Source organism: Falco biarmicus, chromosome 3 (genome assembly GCF_023638135.1).
Source record: "Falco biarmicus isolate bFalBia1 chromosome 3, bFalBia1.pri, whole genome shotgun sequence".
NCBI lineage: Eukaryota > Metazoa > Chordata > Aves > Falconiformes > Falconidae > Falco > Falco biarmicus.
In genome coordinates, this window is record NC_079290.1 from 42451805 (window position 1) to 42468720 (window position 16916).

At 38.7% G+C, this 16916-nt stretch overlaps 1 protein-coding gene across 2 annotated transcripts in view; it reads right to left on the bottom strand.

Moving 5' to 3' along the window:
* The window catches only part of C3H8orf34 (chromosome 3 C8orf34 homolog), a 167723-nt gene that overhangs the window by 130592 nt on the left and 20215 nt on the right, over nucleotides 1-16916 (bottom strand). For both annotated transcript variants that reach the window (XM_056333302.1, XM_056333303.1), the window contains exons 2-3: nucleotides 4729-4876; nucleotides 3652-3783 (exon numbers count right to left, since the gene is read on the bottom strand). In XM_056333302.1, the coding sequence (XP_056189277.1) occupies nucleotides 3652-3783; nucleotides 4729-4876 (280 nt within the window). The remainder of the gene's footprint in view (nucleotides 1-3651; nucleotides 3784-4728; nucleotides 4877-16916) is intronic.

Here is a 16916-nt window from a genome sequence, read left to right on the forward strand (position 1 = left end):
TCAGCTCTGCTGAAGGAAAAAAGTATTTCCTAATTCAATAAATCAATTCTCCTGATGTTTCCAAAGATTCCCATCAAATTACAATTCTCAGTTCTGAATAAACTTACAAGTTCAGGGTCATTTGAACAAGACAGTCGTAAGACAAAAGCTCTGCAACAGAACATATTACAGCTGATGGACTCTATTCAATTTTGGGTTTGTTTTGGCAGTTTTGGGGGGCTTTTTAGGTTGTTAGGTTTGTTTGCTTTAAACACAAATCTGAGAGTAAATCTTTAGGCCTCAGCAGGCCTAAAACATTTTGTTTCTCAGGTGAGTCCTTACTACCTCTTTGGAGAGGCTTTAGAAAAAATGTACAGTGACACCCAAAGATGTTTTGACATACAAGCTGAAGGCACAAAAAAAATGGAATACACTGTGCACATATGGACAGAATAATAAATGGCTTCTGAACATGTTTGCTTTCTGCTGATCCAAGTAGTTGAAGGGACATACAGTACTCACTGATTTTGGCATAAACCCAGCAAAAAAAAGGTCAAAAAAAAGTCATTACTGATTTGGTTGTTGGCAGAAAATAAGAGAAGCAAGATATGGCAAAAAGGCATATGACTGAAACCAGCCTCTGTGATAGCAATTAAAAATATAGTTCAAACACACAAAGTATTTTGAAAAAGTTGCAGAGAGAAGTATTTGCAGGGATGAGTAAGTCATGAAAATAATAGCAGAAATCAAGGTTTAAAACAGTATTAGGGACAACAAAATAGGAAAGGGCGTGAACAGGAAAGCATGGAATCAGGGGATAATTAGGATGGAAAGGACCTCTGAAAGTCTTCTAGTCCAACCAGCTGCTCAAAACTGGTCCAATGAGGGCAGGCTGCTCAGACTATCCAATTGAGTTTTGAGTTACCTCCCAGGATGGAGATTCAGCAGCCTCCCTGGAAAACCTGTTCTAGTGTTTGACCACCCTTGCAGTACAATTTTTGTTGCCTCTTGTCCTTTCACTACACACCTTCCAGAAGAATCTGGCTATGTCTTCTCTACCACCCTCCAGTGTAACAGTCGGTGGCAACAGAGAAATCTCCCCTTAGCTTTCATTCCTTCAGGATAAACAAACCAATATCCTTCAGCTTTTCCCTGTCCATCATGTGCTCCAGCCCTTTCATCATCTTGGTGGACCTCCACTGAACCTGCTCGGTACACCATAGCCTATCAGGACGTACTCCAGATGTCATCTCAAAAGTGCAAAATACATACTGCTGCCTATACTCTTGCCGATGCAGCCTAGCACGCAGCTCACCTTCAGCACTGCAAAACACACAGCCACAGCTGGTTCATATTCAAGTTCTTGTCCATTAGCACCCCAGGTCTTTTTGCAAAGTTATTTTCTAGCCATTTACACCCCAGTTCATACTATTGCTCAGGATTATTCCATCCAAGATGTAGGATTTTGCATTTGCCTGTGTTGAAGGTCATGAGGTTCCTCTCAGCCCATTCCTCAAGCCTGTTGTGGTCCCTCTGAACAGCAACCCTGCTACCCAGAATACCAACCACTTCCCACAATTTGGTCTCAGCTGCAAACCTAAAATAACATTCTACCTCATAATCCAGGACATTAAGAAAGACTTTTTGAATGGTGTTGGTCTCAGTACCAGTCCCAGAAAAATGCTGCTTGCTGCTAGTGATCGGCTTTCCAACTGAACTTTGCATGCCCAGTCACAAACCCTTGAATCCAACAGTCAAGCCAACTTCCCACACTCTTGTTGTCCACTTACCCAGTCCATATGTCACTGAGTTATAAGGATACTATGGGAGACTGACAAACATTTTGCTAAAGTCAAGGTATTCAATGTCCACTGCTCTTTCTTTGATTTCAAGGCCAGTTATTTCATCTAAGGGGGAAATCAGGTTGATTTAATCAGGCACATATGATCTCATAAATCCATGCTTGCTGTTCCCAATCACATTTTCCTCCTTCCTGCGGCTGGGATCACCTTCCAGGAACATTTGCTGAATAATCTTCCCAGAGAGTGAGGTTAGGCTGATCAGCTTGCAGTCCCCAAAGTCTTCTTGCCCTTCCTCAAAATCAATGTGATGTTTGCCTTTTTCTAGTCATCAGGAACCTCCCACAATCATCATGACCTTCCAGTGATGATAGAGTGACCTTGCAATGACATTAGTCTCCTCTCTCAGAACAAATCCCAGGTAGTGGCATGTATTTATGTACATCCAATTGCCTTAAGCACACTCTAAGACTATCTTCTTCTGTTGTGGGTAAAGCTACACTCTCACACTGCAGCTTAGGAACATGGATAGCTTGAGAGTAAGCCTTTCCAACTGAAAAGCATTATTAGATGCCCTTCAGTCCACAAGGACAGATCCTTGAGTCCAGTCTTATTATGGATGTATAAATTACTTCCTTGCTCGACACGTGACCTGGAAGTTTAGAGTGCCCAGCCTCCTCTTTGTCCCTCTCCTGGGACCACCTAAGGACGAGCAAGCATGAAACTTGGTGTAGGCACACAAATTAAGGGAGTGAAAAGATGTCACTCCACTACCTGGGATAAAGACTGAGAACTCTGGGTCTTTAAGAGATGGCATGGAAGTTACTTGATGCATATGACAGAGTCTGAAATGCAAGGGAGAATAACACAGCATGGTGACAGGAACAGCTCACAACACCCTTGGCCCATTGCTGTGCAACATTATGACCTACTGAGGCCACTGGGAGATTTGACTACACTGAAGTCTGAACTACCCCATCTCACTTTTAGAGGAAAAACAGCAAGCCTTCCATTGCAGCATACTACATCTCTGTTCTCATCTGGTCCACCTAATCACACTCCAAGTTATTAAAAAGACTTGCCTTTACAAAAATTTCAAAAAGCTGCAACAGTAAACAGAAGAATTTGCAAATCATTTTGGAGAAAAAATCTTGTATACACACTTGTGTGTCTGTGTGTACCTATACATACGTATGTATGTATATTGTAGATATATTTACTAGCGTAAAAAAATCTATTCAAAATCAAGTTTAAGTCTCTTCAATGGCCAGTACACAGGAAGCACTATATTTCACTAAGGCTTGCTGCCTCTATTTTTACTACTTCTATTTTACGGGTCATTGACAATATTCCCTTCAGTCACTCTATTTCTATTCTGCCTTTTCTTTCAGTGTACTTTTAAGATTCCTTCAACAACTCTCAGAGCAGTACACCTGTTCTGCTGCCATGGCCCCTGTATCTTGAATAGTATCTAGTTATAATTTATAGTTTTGCCTTGCCTGACCCACTGCAAACAATCCGTTACTAGGACCAGTAACAGCAGAACAGATTTTACACATGCAAAATGGCAATGCAAACTAAAACATCAAATCATAATTGGTATGTGAGCATAAAATTGTGCATGATACCCAGATATTCTTCTCTTTTTCTCATCTACCTAGAATTCTATTCTATCTATTGATGACAACATAGGGTATTATTAAATATTCGTAACTCAAGTGAAAGTAAAGCAAGAACCAAACTCATCTAACATATATATTCAGCCATTTCAACTGCTCATAGTTTGTATTTTATTTTAACCCTAATTCAACAGAAAAATATACTCTGGGTTTGGAGGTATGCACGAATTAATAATGTAGTGAAGCTTTCTTACATGACTTGGACTCCGGTGACGGTGGAGAAATGTTGGACACGGCAAGGTCGCTCTTTGACTTTTTAGGCTTTTTTGCATTTACCTGCCAAGGTTTATCGTAACTTCTAAAATCTCTCCTTGTTCCTTTATTTTCTGTTAAAAGAATCGAATCAGGCAGTTACAACATTTGTAGGGTCATTTTTCAAACACTTAATAAACAATTAATCCAGAAAAAATGAGACCTATCAATCTAAACCAGGGTCCGCTCTTTTTGTTCTGCTATTTCTGATTTTTTGCTAAATTTCATGTATTTCTTCCATTTCCTAAACATCAAAATTTAGAAATTTATTACTATGTTTTTCATTAAAACCATATCTTATTCTAATTATGAAAAAGTCCTTAAGCTCCATTTATTGTCTTACATGTTTGACTGCCTATGCTTAAAATTTTACACAAACAAAAATCTGATTTGTCAGGCAACTAACATTTTGACTACCTATTATAGTCTGAAACATATCATTAGTGCATTTTTAAATACAAAACCAGCATTCTAATAATAGCTTGTACCACAACATCAAAGCTAAAATTTCTACTTTAGAATCAGAGCAAATATTTCAGAATTTTTTTTATGTTTCTGAACATCTACAATCATAAATTATTCACACTGGAATTCATAAAGTAGTAAGTGTTGGAATGATGAGTATTTAAAAGTGTGTATTATTAAAGAAAATACCTCAATAAAGGCTAATTTCAGACACAAAAACACCATGGGAGAGAAAAGGAAAACAAAGCAAAGAGAGAGGGAAAGCAAAAAGGACAGCAGGGGAATCAAGGGATCTTTATATGCACCTCCTTTCTCAGTGAGACTGGGATTGTTTCCACCCTGTAACTCTGATCCATACTGACATGACCAGGCTGAGCTGACAGCCAACAATATGTATTAAATTCAGTATCTATTGGACAAACAGGATTTATCGCGCATGCTCAAAATCACATAGTAGTACCTGTTCAGTAGGTATACGTGCATCCAGGAAATCATGAACAAAAGTATGGGAAGATTATACTGGAGACTAGCCCTTTCCAGCATACAGAACATACCTGATGTTTCACTCTCTGCCCAAAGGGCAGCAGAGCCAGACAACGTTCTCTGAAGCTGACTGCGGTTTCCCTGTTTGGACTGAAGATGATCAATTAGAAATGGGATGGGCTGGTCAGGTGTCTCTGTTATCAGCTTGGTCATCAACTCCTTTAGAAAATTAAAACAAAACAAAAAATTAGTGGGATATTGCATCTAAACTAATCTTGTATTTACCAAAAGTAAAGGAGCATTTATAAAGGAGAAGCCTGTTTTCAGCTTTGAAGAAAACAGCTGGAAACACCCATCTCCTCAAAGTACTGCTAGCTTTGCCCTATGAAGTGTTTATGTCTGAGTGCTCTTAGCCTGTACAACATCACCCATCCACTGGAATTTACCCTGAACAACCCAATCCCTGCTACCTGCTCAAGTTTACCCAAAACAATCTGAATACTGTTCATTTAACCATTCAGAACAAGCACCTCTTCTGAGCAGCAAGTAACTTCATTTAAACTGTCTCTTGCCAAGTAAGAGAAACACTCTGATATATATCATGTAAGAAAAAATCCAGAAATTGGAGTAATTCATATTTTAGTTGCTTGGCAACACTCTTAACAGAAAACTTTTCTTTTTTTCCCTGCCAAAATGCAGAATTAGTGACAAGTGGAAAGATGTAATCTTGTGCTTGTAATGGACCACAACAAATGAAGGAATTCCACTGCAGAGGATTCTATTACCGAAGGAAAAGTGTAATATCTGACTTGTAATTTAAATAATTTATCTGAATCATGATTTGAAAATATTTTTCTGTCTTAGATTAATAAAAACAAGATGATGAGAACTGAGATAGGTGCATTGACACTATTAATTTTAAAAAAACATGCATGGGTGATAATCTATTAATAATACATTACAAAATTAATGTAGCATCAAAAACGTAATGTGGAGATGAAAAATTTTAGAATGCCTATGTGTCAGTGTAAGACAAATGCTACTTGATCACTGTCATCACTGACTTGCTTATCACAGGAAGAAATTATCTTCACAGAAACAGACCTAATAAAATAAAACAAATTATGGGATTCTTTACTTTATTCTGAGATGCACCAATAAAACTAAAGAACATATTTACACAGTAAAAAAAAAAAAAGTGATATTCCAAGGTGATATGAAATTAATTCCTATTCAAAAGGACCACTTTTTTATCTACTGTTCACATAAGACCTGAGCGATACAGACATCTGTGCTGTCCCAAAGCATAATCATCAGTTCTAGTCTGTGACAACAATTAGAGAAGTTAAAAAAACTGTAGATAGAGGCTACTGTTATCTATCTGGAGTAACAAATAAGTTGTACCAATCCTGTACACCTAAAGTAAAAAAGAAATAACATCGCTGGAATCCTCATAAACTGAAAATAGTATGCAGTTCAAAAAAATACTACTTATTTGTGTAATAAACCTCAAACTGATCTGCCTTGGGCACTTTCAGAGATGTCATTGAAAGTAAATACAACTTCAAGTCAACACAAAGGTGACTCAAATTATGAAGGCTGCCACTTAAGGAAGACATAGCTTTTCACTATGAGCATTCTGCTGTAAAAGGGGGGCAAAGAATCTCTTGGGGATTTGCTTCTCAAGCTACTCCAAGCAAGGTGTCAATGTGGTCTCCAACTTACTGCAGCTGGGTTCCTGAACTCTGCAGAATGTGAAAAGAACACCACTCAAACCAGCAATAACAACAGCAGTGATAGTAGCTTCAGATATCTGCTCTGTGTAAATCCACATTCACCTGCAGGAGTTATCTCCTTTCATATCTTCCTGCCACACAGGCTGTCAGAAATCTCAGAAGTAGTATCACAACTCCATGACCCTCACTGCCTTTGCCCTCCTACCAAATTCTGCCAACCCATCCATCAAGGGACCTAACCCCATCCACTCAGCCCCCAACCCATGCTCTTCAAGCCCGTGTTTCCTTTGAGTCTCTTGTCACCCCCGGCCAACTGGCAATTACAAGGAAATATGTTACCTGCCTGTGTACGGCTGCCTAGCTATGCCACGGGGTGGAGGGTTGAGAGGGGCAAGACAAACAAAAAAAAAACCCAACAAATCACAGGCACTAACTGTACTTAGTAAGCATCCAGCTCATTTTTTAAGTAAAAACATATGCTTCACTGAAGGCAAAGAGACATTAAAGATTAGGGATGTCTATTAGGGGTATTCTCAGCACCATTGCCTAGTAAAACTGTCTTAAACTTCTGATGAAATTACCCAAAGTTTATTTGATGCTGTCATCTGTTGTTTGGATGACATCTTAATAGATAGCAGGATTAGCATACTGCATGGTACTCTAAATACACTCTTACAAGTTTGGTAAGTTTCAAAAATAGATGACAAAAGTGAAGGTATTAGATAAGAAAAACTAAAGTGTATGACAAGTTACAAAAATAAAATGCCTTTCTGGTTAGCAGCAGTCTGATCTGTCTCACAATGTGCTAAGGAGGCAAGGTTTCACAGGAAAAAGAAAAGGAAAAAGACCAACTAGTCTCAATGAAGCTGCCTCTGCACTAACAGCAGAATAAAAATGGCACAAGATCATTGAAATTGAGATTCATTTATTGATAAGAAATTCAACCGATTAGTTTCAAGTATGCATGAAAACAGGAATGCAAGACACTGACATTGCTCTTAAAAATATTAACGATATTTTTTGCCTTTTTATCTCAAATTTCTAAGTTTTCTACTTGTTCTTGATTTCACCTAATTCAAATCAGAAACATAAAAAGTTTTGTCTACCTTTATAGCATGTTCTTCTGTGTACAGTATGCCTTGTAACAACAAATGAAGTCATGGCAGATTGGGTCTCCATGCTGCCAGGTGAGCTGTTCACTACCCACAACCTCCCTCCTCCTACCTTCTTTACACTGCTATGTCTTCCTTTCACTGCATGCCTTTTTGTCTCTTCTGTCAGTGGGACTCCCTTCAGTGTCTACCCTCCAGCTGCCTAACAAGTGAAGAAGCCCGTTCAGACGCCAGTAGCTAATTAATTCCCTGTGCACCCAGGAGAGGCACTGCAGCACAAAAAAGGGTGAAAAGGAACTTCCACGATTACTACAAACTAGAGCACTAGGCTGAATACAGTCGTTTCTGCAGCTTCCACACTCTATTGCCCCAAATTAGGTTCTGCCCTGACTAGAATAAAAAAGAACAGGCTGAAAGGTGATATAAGCTCCAGAAAAACTGGCAGTTAACTCCTCCAAGGATTTAACCTTGCACTGTGCAAACCAGAAATGATACCAGTCACTTCTACTTTCTTCTGTAACAGCATCTTTGTATGCTTTTACATTCATTAGTTTTATTAAAATATGTAAGACAGACTGTTTTAAAAGAAACTTGCAAAAGTTGATCTGTGGGTGTTTCCAATGTAGAGATTCACACACATATTGATAAGGCTCTAAAATACATTGAAAAAAAAACCAGGTCTAAACTAGTAAATATATAAATTCTTTATAAAGAGAATAATCTTTCACTATTGTGCTGTCCTGAAGTCCTCTATTAGTTATTCAATGCAGGCACAAATTTTAAGTTCCTTGTGACTGTCCATGCATTTAATACAGATGAAACAGTGTTCACAGTCTATTAATCATAGGCCCAATTACAAGAAAGCTCTAATTAGCTATGTCTAAACGTACCTATCAGGTTATTAAGTTAATTAAGAGACATTCTGTCTTGCCCTATAATTGATAACAGTAACTACACAACAACCCCAGGTTTTGTTTTTAACTATGGCAGAGTGTGCACAGGTTTTGGCTGTATTATGTTCTCATTTCATGATTTAAATTGGATGTTTAAATTAGGTAGAGCATGTTGCCCTCAGATACCTGTCTGTCTCTCCTGACCAAGAGACTAGGTGGCTTAGCTTAAACTACAAGGTTTTGATGTGATACAGTTCCAAATTAAGACAATTCAATACAGCAGGCTTCACATCAACGTCAACGGTGATCTTGTCAATGAAGAGGCCAAGGGAGTCTACAGAGCTCCCAGCTAACTAGCTGGCGTGTGTCCACTTAGGAAGAATTGCTCTCCAGGCTCCACTGACTGTATTGGCTATATATCCATTGACTACAATGGAGCCTGGACACAGAAAACGGGCAGACACCTAAATCTAGGTTTGCTAATCACTTCGTACAGGCTGTAAAGAGCACAAAGAAGATAAAAAGTTGGGTGAAAACCTGTGGAAGGAAAGTAAGTTCAATACATTTTTTAGTGATCGACACATTATTTTTCTTTAGAATTCCTTTTTGATTTCTGCAGTAATAAAGCAAGGAAATAAATAAATAAATAAATGATGTATTTCGACATTATTCTTACCGGCTAAAACAGAAGTTTGCAATTCTTAAATGAGACCAGAAAGGTAAACACCACTGCTTCTACCACAAAAGATTATTTTCTATGGAAGTTAAGGAAAAATACCAGCATCCTTCTTTTGGAAAATAGCTCGGCTTTAAATCTTCTTGAGCCATTTAGAATTAAAAAAGAAACACACCAGGCTATAATCAAAATTGACTTCAACATATTTTAAGCATTCATGAAATTATCGCCGTGTCTCCCTATGAAAACAATTATTCAACACAAAGCAAATTTCCACATAAAAACAATATGCATGCCTATACCTTACTAGTTGTTTCAAACTAACCAAGGTAGAAAAACAGTTGAGAGCAAACCTCTATAGGATCAGTAGTCCTATTCAGCTTGTTTGTGAAAATACTCAGGCTTTTACCTGAAACTGAATGAAAAACTTTCAGCCAACTCTTTCTTTCTTCAAAGCCTCAACACTGCTTACTCCTGCCTCTTCAGCTAGCTGTGCCGCTAAATTTAGCATCACAAACTGCAGTACACAGTGTCAAACACAGCCTGCAAAGACATTAGTCTGGACATACAACTAAAAGAGAAAGTACAAAGCTGGTATGATGGCCCTGATACTATGGTATGGTGCAAACAAAATTCCCCTAAAGGTGGCACTGGTAACAAAATCTACACTATGGAAGTAGCGGCGCAGGTAACATTTTCAGAAAGCCTCAAACTGCTTTTTTTCACATCTCAAATCAGGGTGATAATGCTGATACACAAAAGTGGTAAACTTTTGAGTCATACAATGAGAATAATAAGAGTGAGTCTGAAAATCATAAAATAGCTAACAGTCCTCCTTTAAATGTTCATCTGTTAAATATCGGTACCAATTCAATAACAGAAGACCAATTTTAGGGGCTATGTTACCAACCATGTTTAGCGAGACTCTGGAGAGCAGAATGGAAACAACATATTCTTCCCACTACAAACCCTTTGCAAATCCCATAATCAGTTCCCAAGTTGGATGAACTAGCCCTATCTGATATAAATCCAACTCATCTATATAATAATTGATAAAACGTGTATCATTGATCTTACTTAGCGATCCAGAAAAAAAAAAAGCTTTTGCACAGATGATGTCTGATGGACAACTGCAAAGTTTCACTGAGAGAGCTCACAACAGTTTATCAAACTCCACCATGCACATCATAACATGCAATATCTATCTGAACCTCTTGCTGTATTTTTTCACTTACGTATCCTTTGAGGTTTTTTTTTTTATTTATCTTATTCTTGATATTTCAAATATCATTGTCCCAAATGTATTATACCACTTCTGCATTCACAAAATAGCTTCAAACACTTTTGCTCTTTGGCTTTATTATTGAAAGATTTTCTCTCTCCCATTCTATCATTTCAGACAAGAATGCTGTCAAAAGGGGGGTCGCCGATAGTAGGTTACTCTAAAACATTAACTACTTCTCAGTAAAAGAACAAAAGGTTAAAGACATGCTCTCAGATATGCCAAGCATGTCAACAGTTATGTTTTCTCCCATGGTTTTCAAATCACAAAGACTTCTACAATTGCTAACACTTCTTTCAGCAATCCTGTATCTCTGCGTACCAATCTCACACTTGCGGAATTATGCCTAATACATCATTATCTGAACTCAGCAAGGGTTTATCAAACAAGGGTAGTTCACGTTATAGCAGAAACACTGTAAGGTTTCCCTAAAGTGTAATTCAGAAATCGTCCTCAGTTTCCACCCACTCTATCAACCAGTGGAAATTCTACCCTGAAGGCAAGGCACTTCACAGTTCAATGAAGAGAAAATGGAAACTACTAGTTTTCTAAAAGGTCAGTAGGATTTAAATCGAAAGAAATACTAATAGATAAAGGCTAGGAAAGACTGTTACAACCTGGACTGATTTCCTTAAATTACATTCATAAACGAACACTGACTGCACATCACTGCCTTCCCTAAATGCTAACTCAACAGGCTAGAGCTGATTTTTCTCTATCAGCTGAAGTAATCTTTCTCCAATTTCAAGGTCTAAGGTGAAGCCGCTTGTTCCTCTGTGTTCAATGATTCATTACTGCAACTGTTCAAATAATCGCATCATATTTCCAGTTCAAACTTCACTGACTTATCTTCTACTTACCTGGCACAAACTTCTTTTTTTCTGAAGGAGGGTGATACTAGGAACAAAAGCAGTAGGTATTTTTGTGTCTACCTCTGGCGGGTCGACCACAGACAGCAGCTAAGCACCCACCAGCTGTTCACTCACTCCCACCCCCTGAGAAGTCAGGGAGAGGATGGAAAGAGCAAAACCAAGCAAAACTCATGGTTCAAGATAAAGACAGTTTAATAACCAAAGGGAAAACAACCAACCAGCCAACGAAAGTGATGCTGAGGCACTCACTCATCACCTCCCACTGCAAGCCCCCAAGCAACAGCTACTTTCAAAAATTTATCCCCCAGCTTTTATTGCCAAGCATGACATTATATGGTAAGGAATATCTTTTTTCTTATGTTGGGTCAGTTGTCCCAGCTGTGTCCCCTCACAGCTGCCCAGCCCCAGCCTGCTTGCTAGGAGGCAGAGTGAGGAACAGAGAAGGCCTTGACCCTGTGCAGCGCCAAGCAATGGCCAAAAGACTGGTGTATCAACATTGTTTTAGTACAAATGAGAAACACAGCACCATATGGGCTGCTGTGAAGAAAACCAACTCCATCCCACCCCGACTCAGTACAGTACCACTAGTACCACTCTATAATAATGGTTATTAAGGGTTTATGAGTGGCAATCAGAAGAAGGCTGTACATGAAAAAAACCACAATTGGTGTATTAAGGGATTGACTCAGCAAAGCACTTAAGCTTAAGTGTTTTTTATGCATGAGAAGTAAATAATTATAAAGCCAGGTGCATGCTTAAAATGCCTCGATGAAGTAGATTACTGCTCTGTGCTGCAGAATTGCAAGCATTTCCTTCCTTCCAGGAGCCTACACACCCCACCCCACCCCACCCCCCACCCCCCTCACCAAAAAAAAAAAAAAAAAAAAAAGTCTTTTTTAGAATCTAACTATGCAAATGAAGATTGATGGAAATCCTTTCAATTGTGACCCATGGAAAACCTGGACAATACACATTTTCAAAATGTGTTCAGCAACTAACCACACCTGTCAGATGCTCTTTCACCACCACCACCACACACCTCCCACCCCCGAACACTTATCCCAGTAAAGTTAAAAAATGTAAATACATGTTTCCAAATTAGGCCACACATTAGATATACTACTGATATATTACCAGAGTAAAAACTTATCAGAAATAACTGTTGCATGTTTATCATTTCTCATGTTTTTTTCTAGTTCCTGTCCTCACAGTTTAGGGCAATTAAACTGATTGATTTGTCAGTGATTAAAGAAACTTACTATGCAAGACATTTTATACTTTCCTTTTCTCCCCCCCCCCCCCCCCCTTACAGCCATATTATAATATCTAAAAGCACAATACCAGTAGTAGGACATTGATAAATTTGGTCTAGGAATTAAGAGTCCCAATTTCTTACTACTTAAAATCCCAGACTTCCATACAGTTACTCTTAATTTTTCCAACAGAAGACAGAAGGACCTAAATCTGGAGTTGGGCAACAAGTGATGATTCCGTGCAAAGCTAGTTAAAGTCCTAGCCCTACTTAAATGCAGGAGCAAGGTGCACACCTGTCCTACTCACTGCCTGAAACCATGTTACAACCAGGAAAGAATCGTCCCGGCTATAGTACAGAAGCAACTTCCCCTAATCCCCCCAATTACTTCACTGGTAGATACAAAGCTGTGCACTGGGGTTCATTACAGCAACAGTGGCAAGGCCTCAAAGAAAGCCTTGTCAAATCAATTTTTATAGCAAACTCTTCAAAGCCACAAGTTTGACACCCTGGTGCTATGTTCCTCTCTCCCCTATTTCACATGGCTAACTAGTACTCTTCTATTGCACACGTAAAGCATATTCAAGTGAATAGTAAGACTACATTTTTGTAGGTAACTGCAATGTACCTAGTGGTAGCATGAATGTAATATGCTTGCACCAGAGAGTCACTGCCTTCAATTATTCCCACAAACTTCTAGTTTAGGTCAGATGCTAAAACACTGCTAAGAGCACAAGCAATTGGAAGAGAAAAAGCTTTGAAAAACCTCAGGGCTCAGCCACACCCCAAATAAATTCAAAGTGTAAGTAAAGATTATTTTCTAACACAAGAGTTTCAACACTGCTGAATTTCACAGCATTGAATCTTACTAATATGAAAGTATCAGGCTAACTCAGAAAAAGGTCAGTGAAATATTTCAAAGCAATCTAACATAGATAATGTAAAAATAGGGCTTAAATACAGTAACTTGAATTCCTTCTAGGAACAGGATTTCTGGTCTCATGCAGAAAAAATACAGACATATGGGGACAAAATATGTATAGCTGAAAATACTGAGTATATTCAATTATTTTTTATTATTATGAGTATATATGTAAACAAGAAAAAAATTCCTGTGTTTAGCATACATTCAACAGAACACATACATTATAATTGTAATAACTGGACAACTGAAGTACATTGTAATTCATATATTCATTAATGTATTCATAATATGCAATGCAAAATCTACCTAAAACATAAATGCATAATTCCTTCTGTTTGTAAAAGACATGTACTTGCTGTAAAATTACAATAACATAAATCTGACATTACAGGCTTAGAAGCTTGTGTATCTTAGAAGTCAGAAATACACATCGTCCACGAATTTTCCATGTGAGCCAGTCAAATTTGTATCACTGTGATGGTTTAACTTCAGCCTCACAGCCACTCACCCACTCCCCCCACTGGGATGAGGCAGAGAATCAGAAGAGGAAAAGTGAGAAAACTCGTACATTGAGATAAAGACAGTTTAATAGGTAAAGCAAAAGCAACACGTGCAAGCAAAGCAAAGCAAGGAATCCATTCACCACTTCCCACCGGCAGGCAGGTGCTCAGCCATCCCGGGAAAGCCGAGCTCCATCCCAGGTCATGGTTACTTGGGAAGACAAATGCTGTCACTCCAAATGCTCCCCCCTTCCTCCTTCTTCCCCCAGCTCCATATGCTGAGCATGACACCACATGGTATGGGACACACCTTCGGTCAGTTGGGGACAGCTGTCCTGGCTGTGTCCCCTCCCAGCTTCTTGTGCCCCCCCAGCCTGCTCGCTGGTGGTGGGGGGTGAGGGGCAGAAAAGGCCTCGACTGTGTAAGCGCTGCTCAGCGACAGCTGAAACATCCCCGCGTGATCAACACTGCTTCCAGCACAAATCCAACACATAGCCCCATACTGGCTACTGTGAAGAAAATTAACTCTACCCCAGCAAAAACAAGCGCAAAACCAAAATGACTCTTCATATACATGAAATATTGACATTCAAAATGAAATACATAATTTTTCTCCACTTTTTATTTCATCCTTTCAAAATCCTGTCAAACTTTCCTAAGTTGTGTAACAAAAACTGGCAGTGAGAGTCACATTAAAAGGCCTAATATTGTACTCTGACAACTTCCCCTGTGGATAGCAGTATTGGAGTGGATACAAAATGGTAATATGACATATACATGTCAACAGTTGACATTAAAAATTATTATTTTTTTTTTTTTTTTTTACAACGTGGATGGTTGGAGTTTTTTGACACTTCAATTTTCAAAGCTACTGACTGCATGCAAAACCATGGCACCCAACGCAGAACACCAGCAAGTAGCAGAGCTCTTCCAAAGAGCAACTGCTGGAAGAAGTCACTGCGAGTCATTTAACAGCGCATACTGCTAAAAGGAATTTCCCACTGGTAACTGCTCAGCAGTCACCCATGCATCACCCACGCAGCTGGAGAGAAGAAAAGCTCACTGAGGACTCTCAGGTGAGCTGTAGACATATGTTTCCAAATCCTAGATCCTTCACTCAAGTCACACTTTGCCTGCTCGCTGGTTTCAGCATATCAGCCACCAAATGCTCATTTATCCACAGGTTTGTCTACCAGCAGCTATGAAGAAGACTTCCGAGGCTGATCTCACACATGAATGAAGCAGACAACAAAACAACACAAAACCAAACCAGCAATAATGTATTTAGCATAAGCCTATTAACATAAATGCAAAGATTGGAAGTGCAAGTAAAAAAACCTATACTCCAAGGTCACAGACCTAAGTTTAAAACATCGAATCCTGCCAGTGATCTCTCATAGGTATGTATGTATACATATACATGCAGAGATTTCCAGTAATTAAGTAATCTGCAGTTCTGGAAATTCTAGTTTTATTGGAATGTCCACAGGACAGATTTCAGCCTACCACATCAGGGCTTCTGGGCCATTTTGAGGCTTTCACCTAATTCAGGCCTTGGACTGAAGTTCAAATCCTATCACTTCCATAGTTTTACTGTACAAACAGTTTTCAAATTACCCATTCAACAAAGATACTAGAATTGTACACTGGCCAAAAATTTAGAATTAGAAATAATGTTTCTGTCCACTTAAATATCCACTTTCTTTAATGAGTCCCTTATATGAGTCCCTTACAATACATCGACTTCTGAAGTATGAGCACAATCTAATGGATGATTTTAATCTAATGGAATTTTTTTTTTTTTAAGTATGGCTTATTACAAAAGACGGTAAGCTTTTATTACCAGAGTTCAAATAACAATTTCAAGGATGGTGGGGTTATGTGTGACTGTACTAGGAACACTATGGGCCAGTAAAAGATTTCAGTATCTAAACTGAGAGTTATGGAAGTTATCCCTAACTAAAATTGTATCTTGACAATCTCTGTAGTATTGATACCACCAGTTTGACTTGAAAATATTCCAGGTACATAAATGATAAGTGAACCTTTGTGATCTGATGCACCTAAAGGACATGTGTATTTTATCCAAAAACTTCAGGCTCAAAGGTAATCATGAGAAAGTGACCACAATGTGAGTACTTTTCCAAGGCAGCTTGCCTGAATAGCTATGCTACAGCCTCACCTGATCCTCACCTGCAAGGAGGTGACAGATGTGAGTCTAACCCCTGCAGGCTGAACAGGATACTGAAAATAGGATCTCACAGTCTCTGAGCAAGTGAATAGAAGAGGGATTCTGTGACCATCTCTTTAGACCACATTTTAAATTCAAGACACAAGCCTTGACCAGTGCTTTTTAGAAAGACAGCAGACCTCAATCTTCTAGAGTGGAGAGAGTGCACTAAAAAAACCAAACAAACAAAAAAATACCCCACCAAACAACCTGAATAAATAGGGTCTCCCTTCTTGATTAAGGCTTTGGATGGTGCTTTCACATGCAAATAGCATGTGCTTTAACATGCAAATACCTGGGGCAAAACGCTATGAAGTATAACTAAAGTATCAACTGTGAATAGGCACCGTTGGACTACATGAGACTGCAGGTGGGAAGTACCAATGAACATTAGGTTAACATGAACAAAGTCCATACCTCTGTGGCATACAAAGTCGTGGCATGTAGCCTTGGCTACAGGAAGAGAGAGGTGATAACGTGATTGGCTTTCACGTTTCTGAATAGGATTGGATTAATATAGATAGTCAGAGATCTGTTCAGCATAAAAGATTCTAATTTTTCAAGATTTACAAAATTACATTTACCATGTTGGCATTTCACTTTTAAAGATGTAATGACATAAAAAAAGAATTTAGAAAATTGGTTTTCTAAGGCCACTATGGGATCATCTGTCCATGTCATTGAGTCTTGGGATGTAAACGGTTGTTAAGATTAGTAACTCAGGTGCTAGACTCGAAGATAACAGGATCTACAAGAGATTCCTATGAAAATCACAGAACTG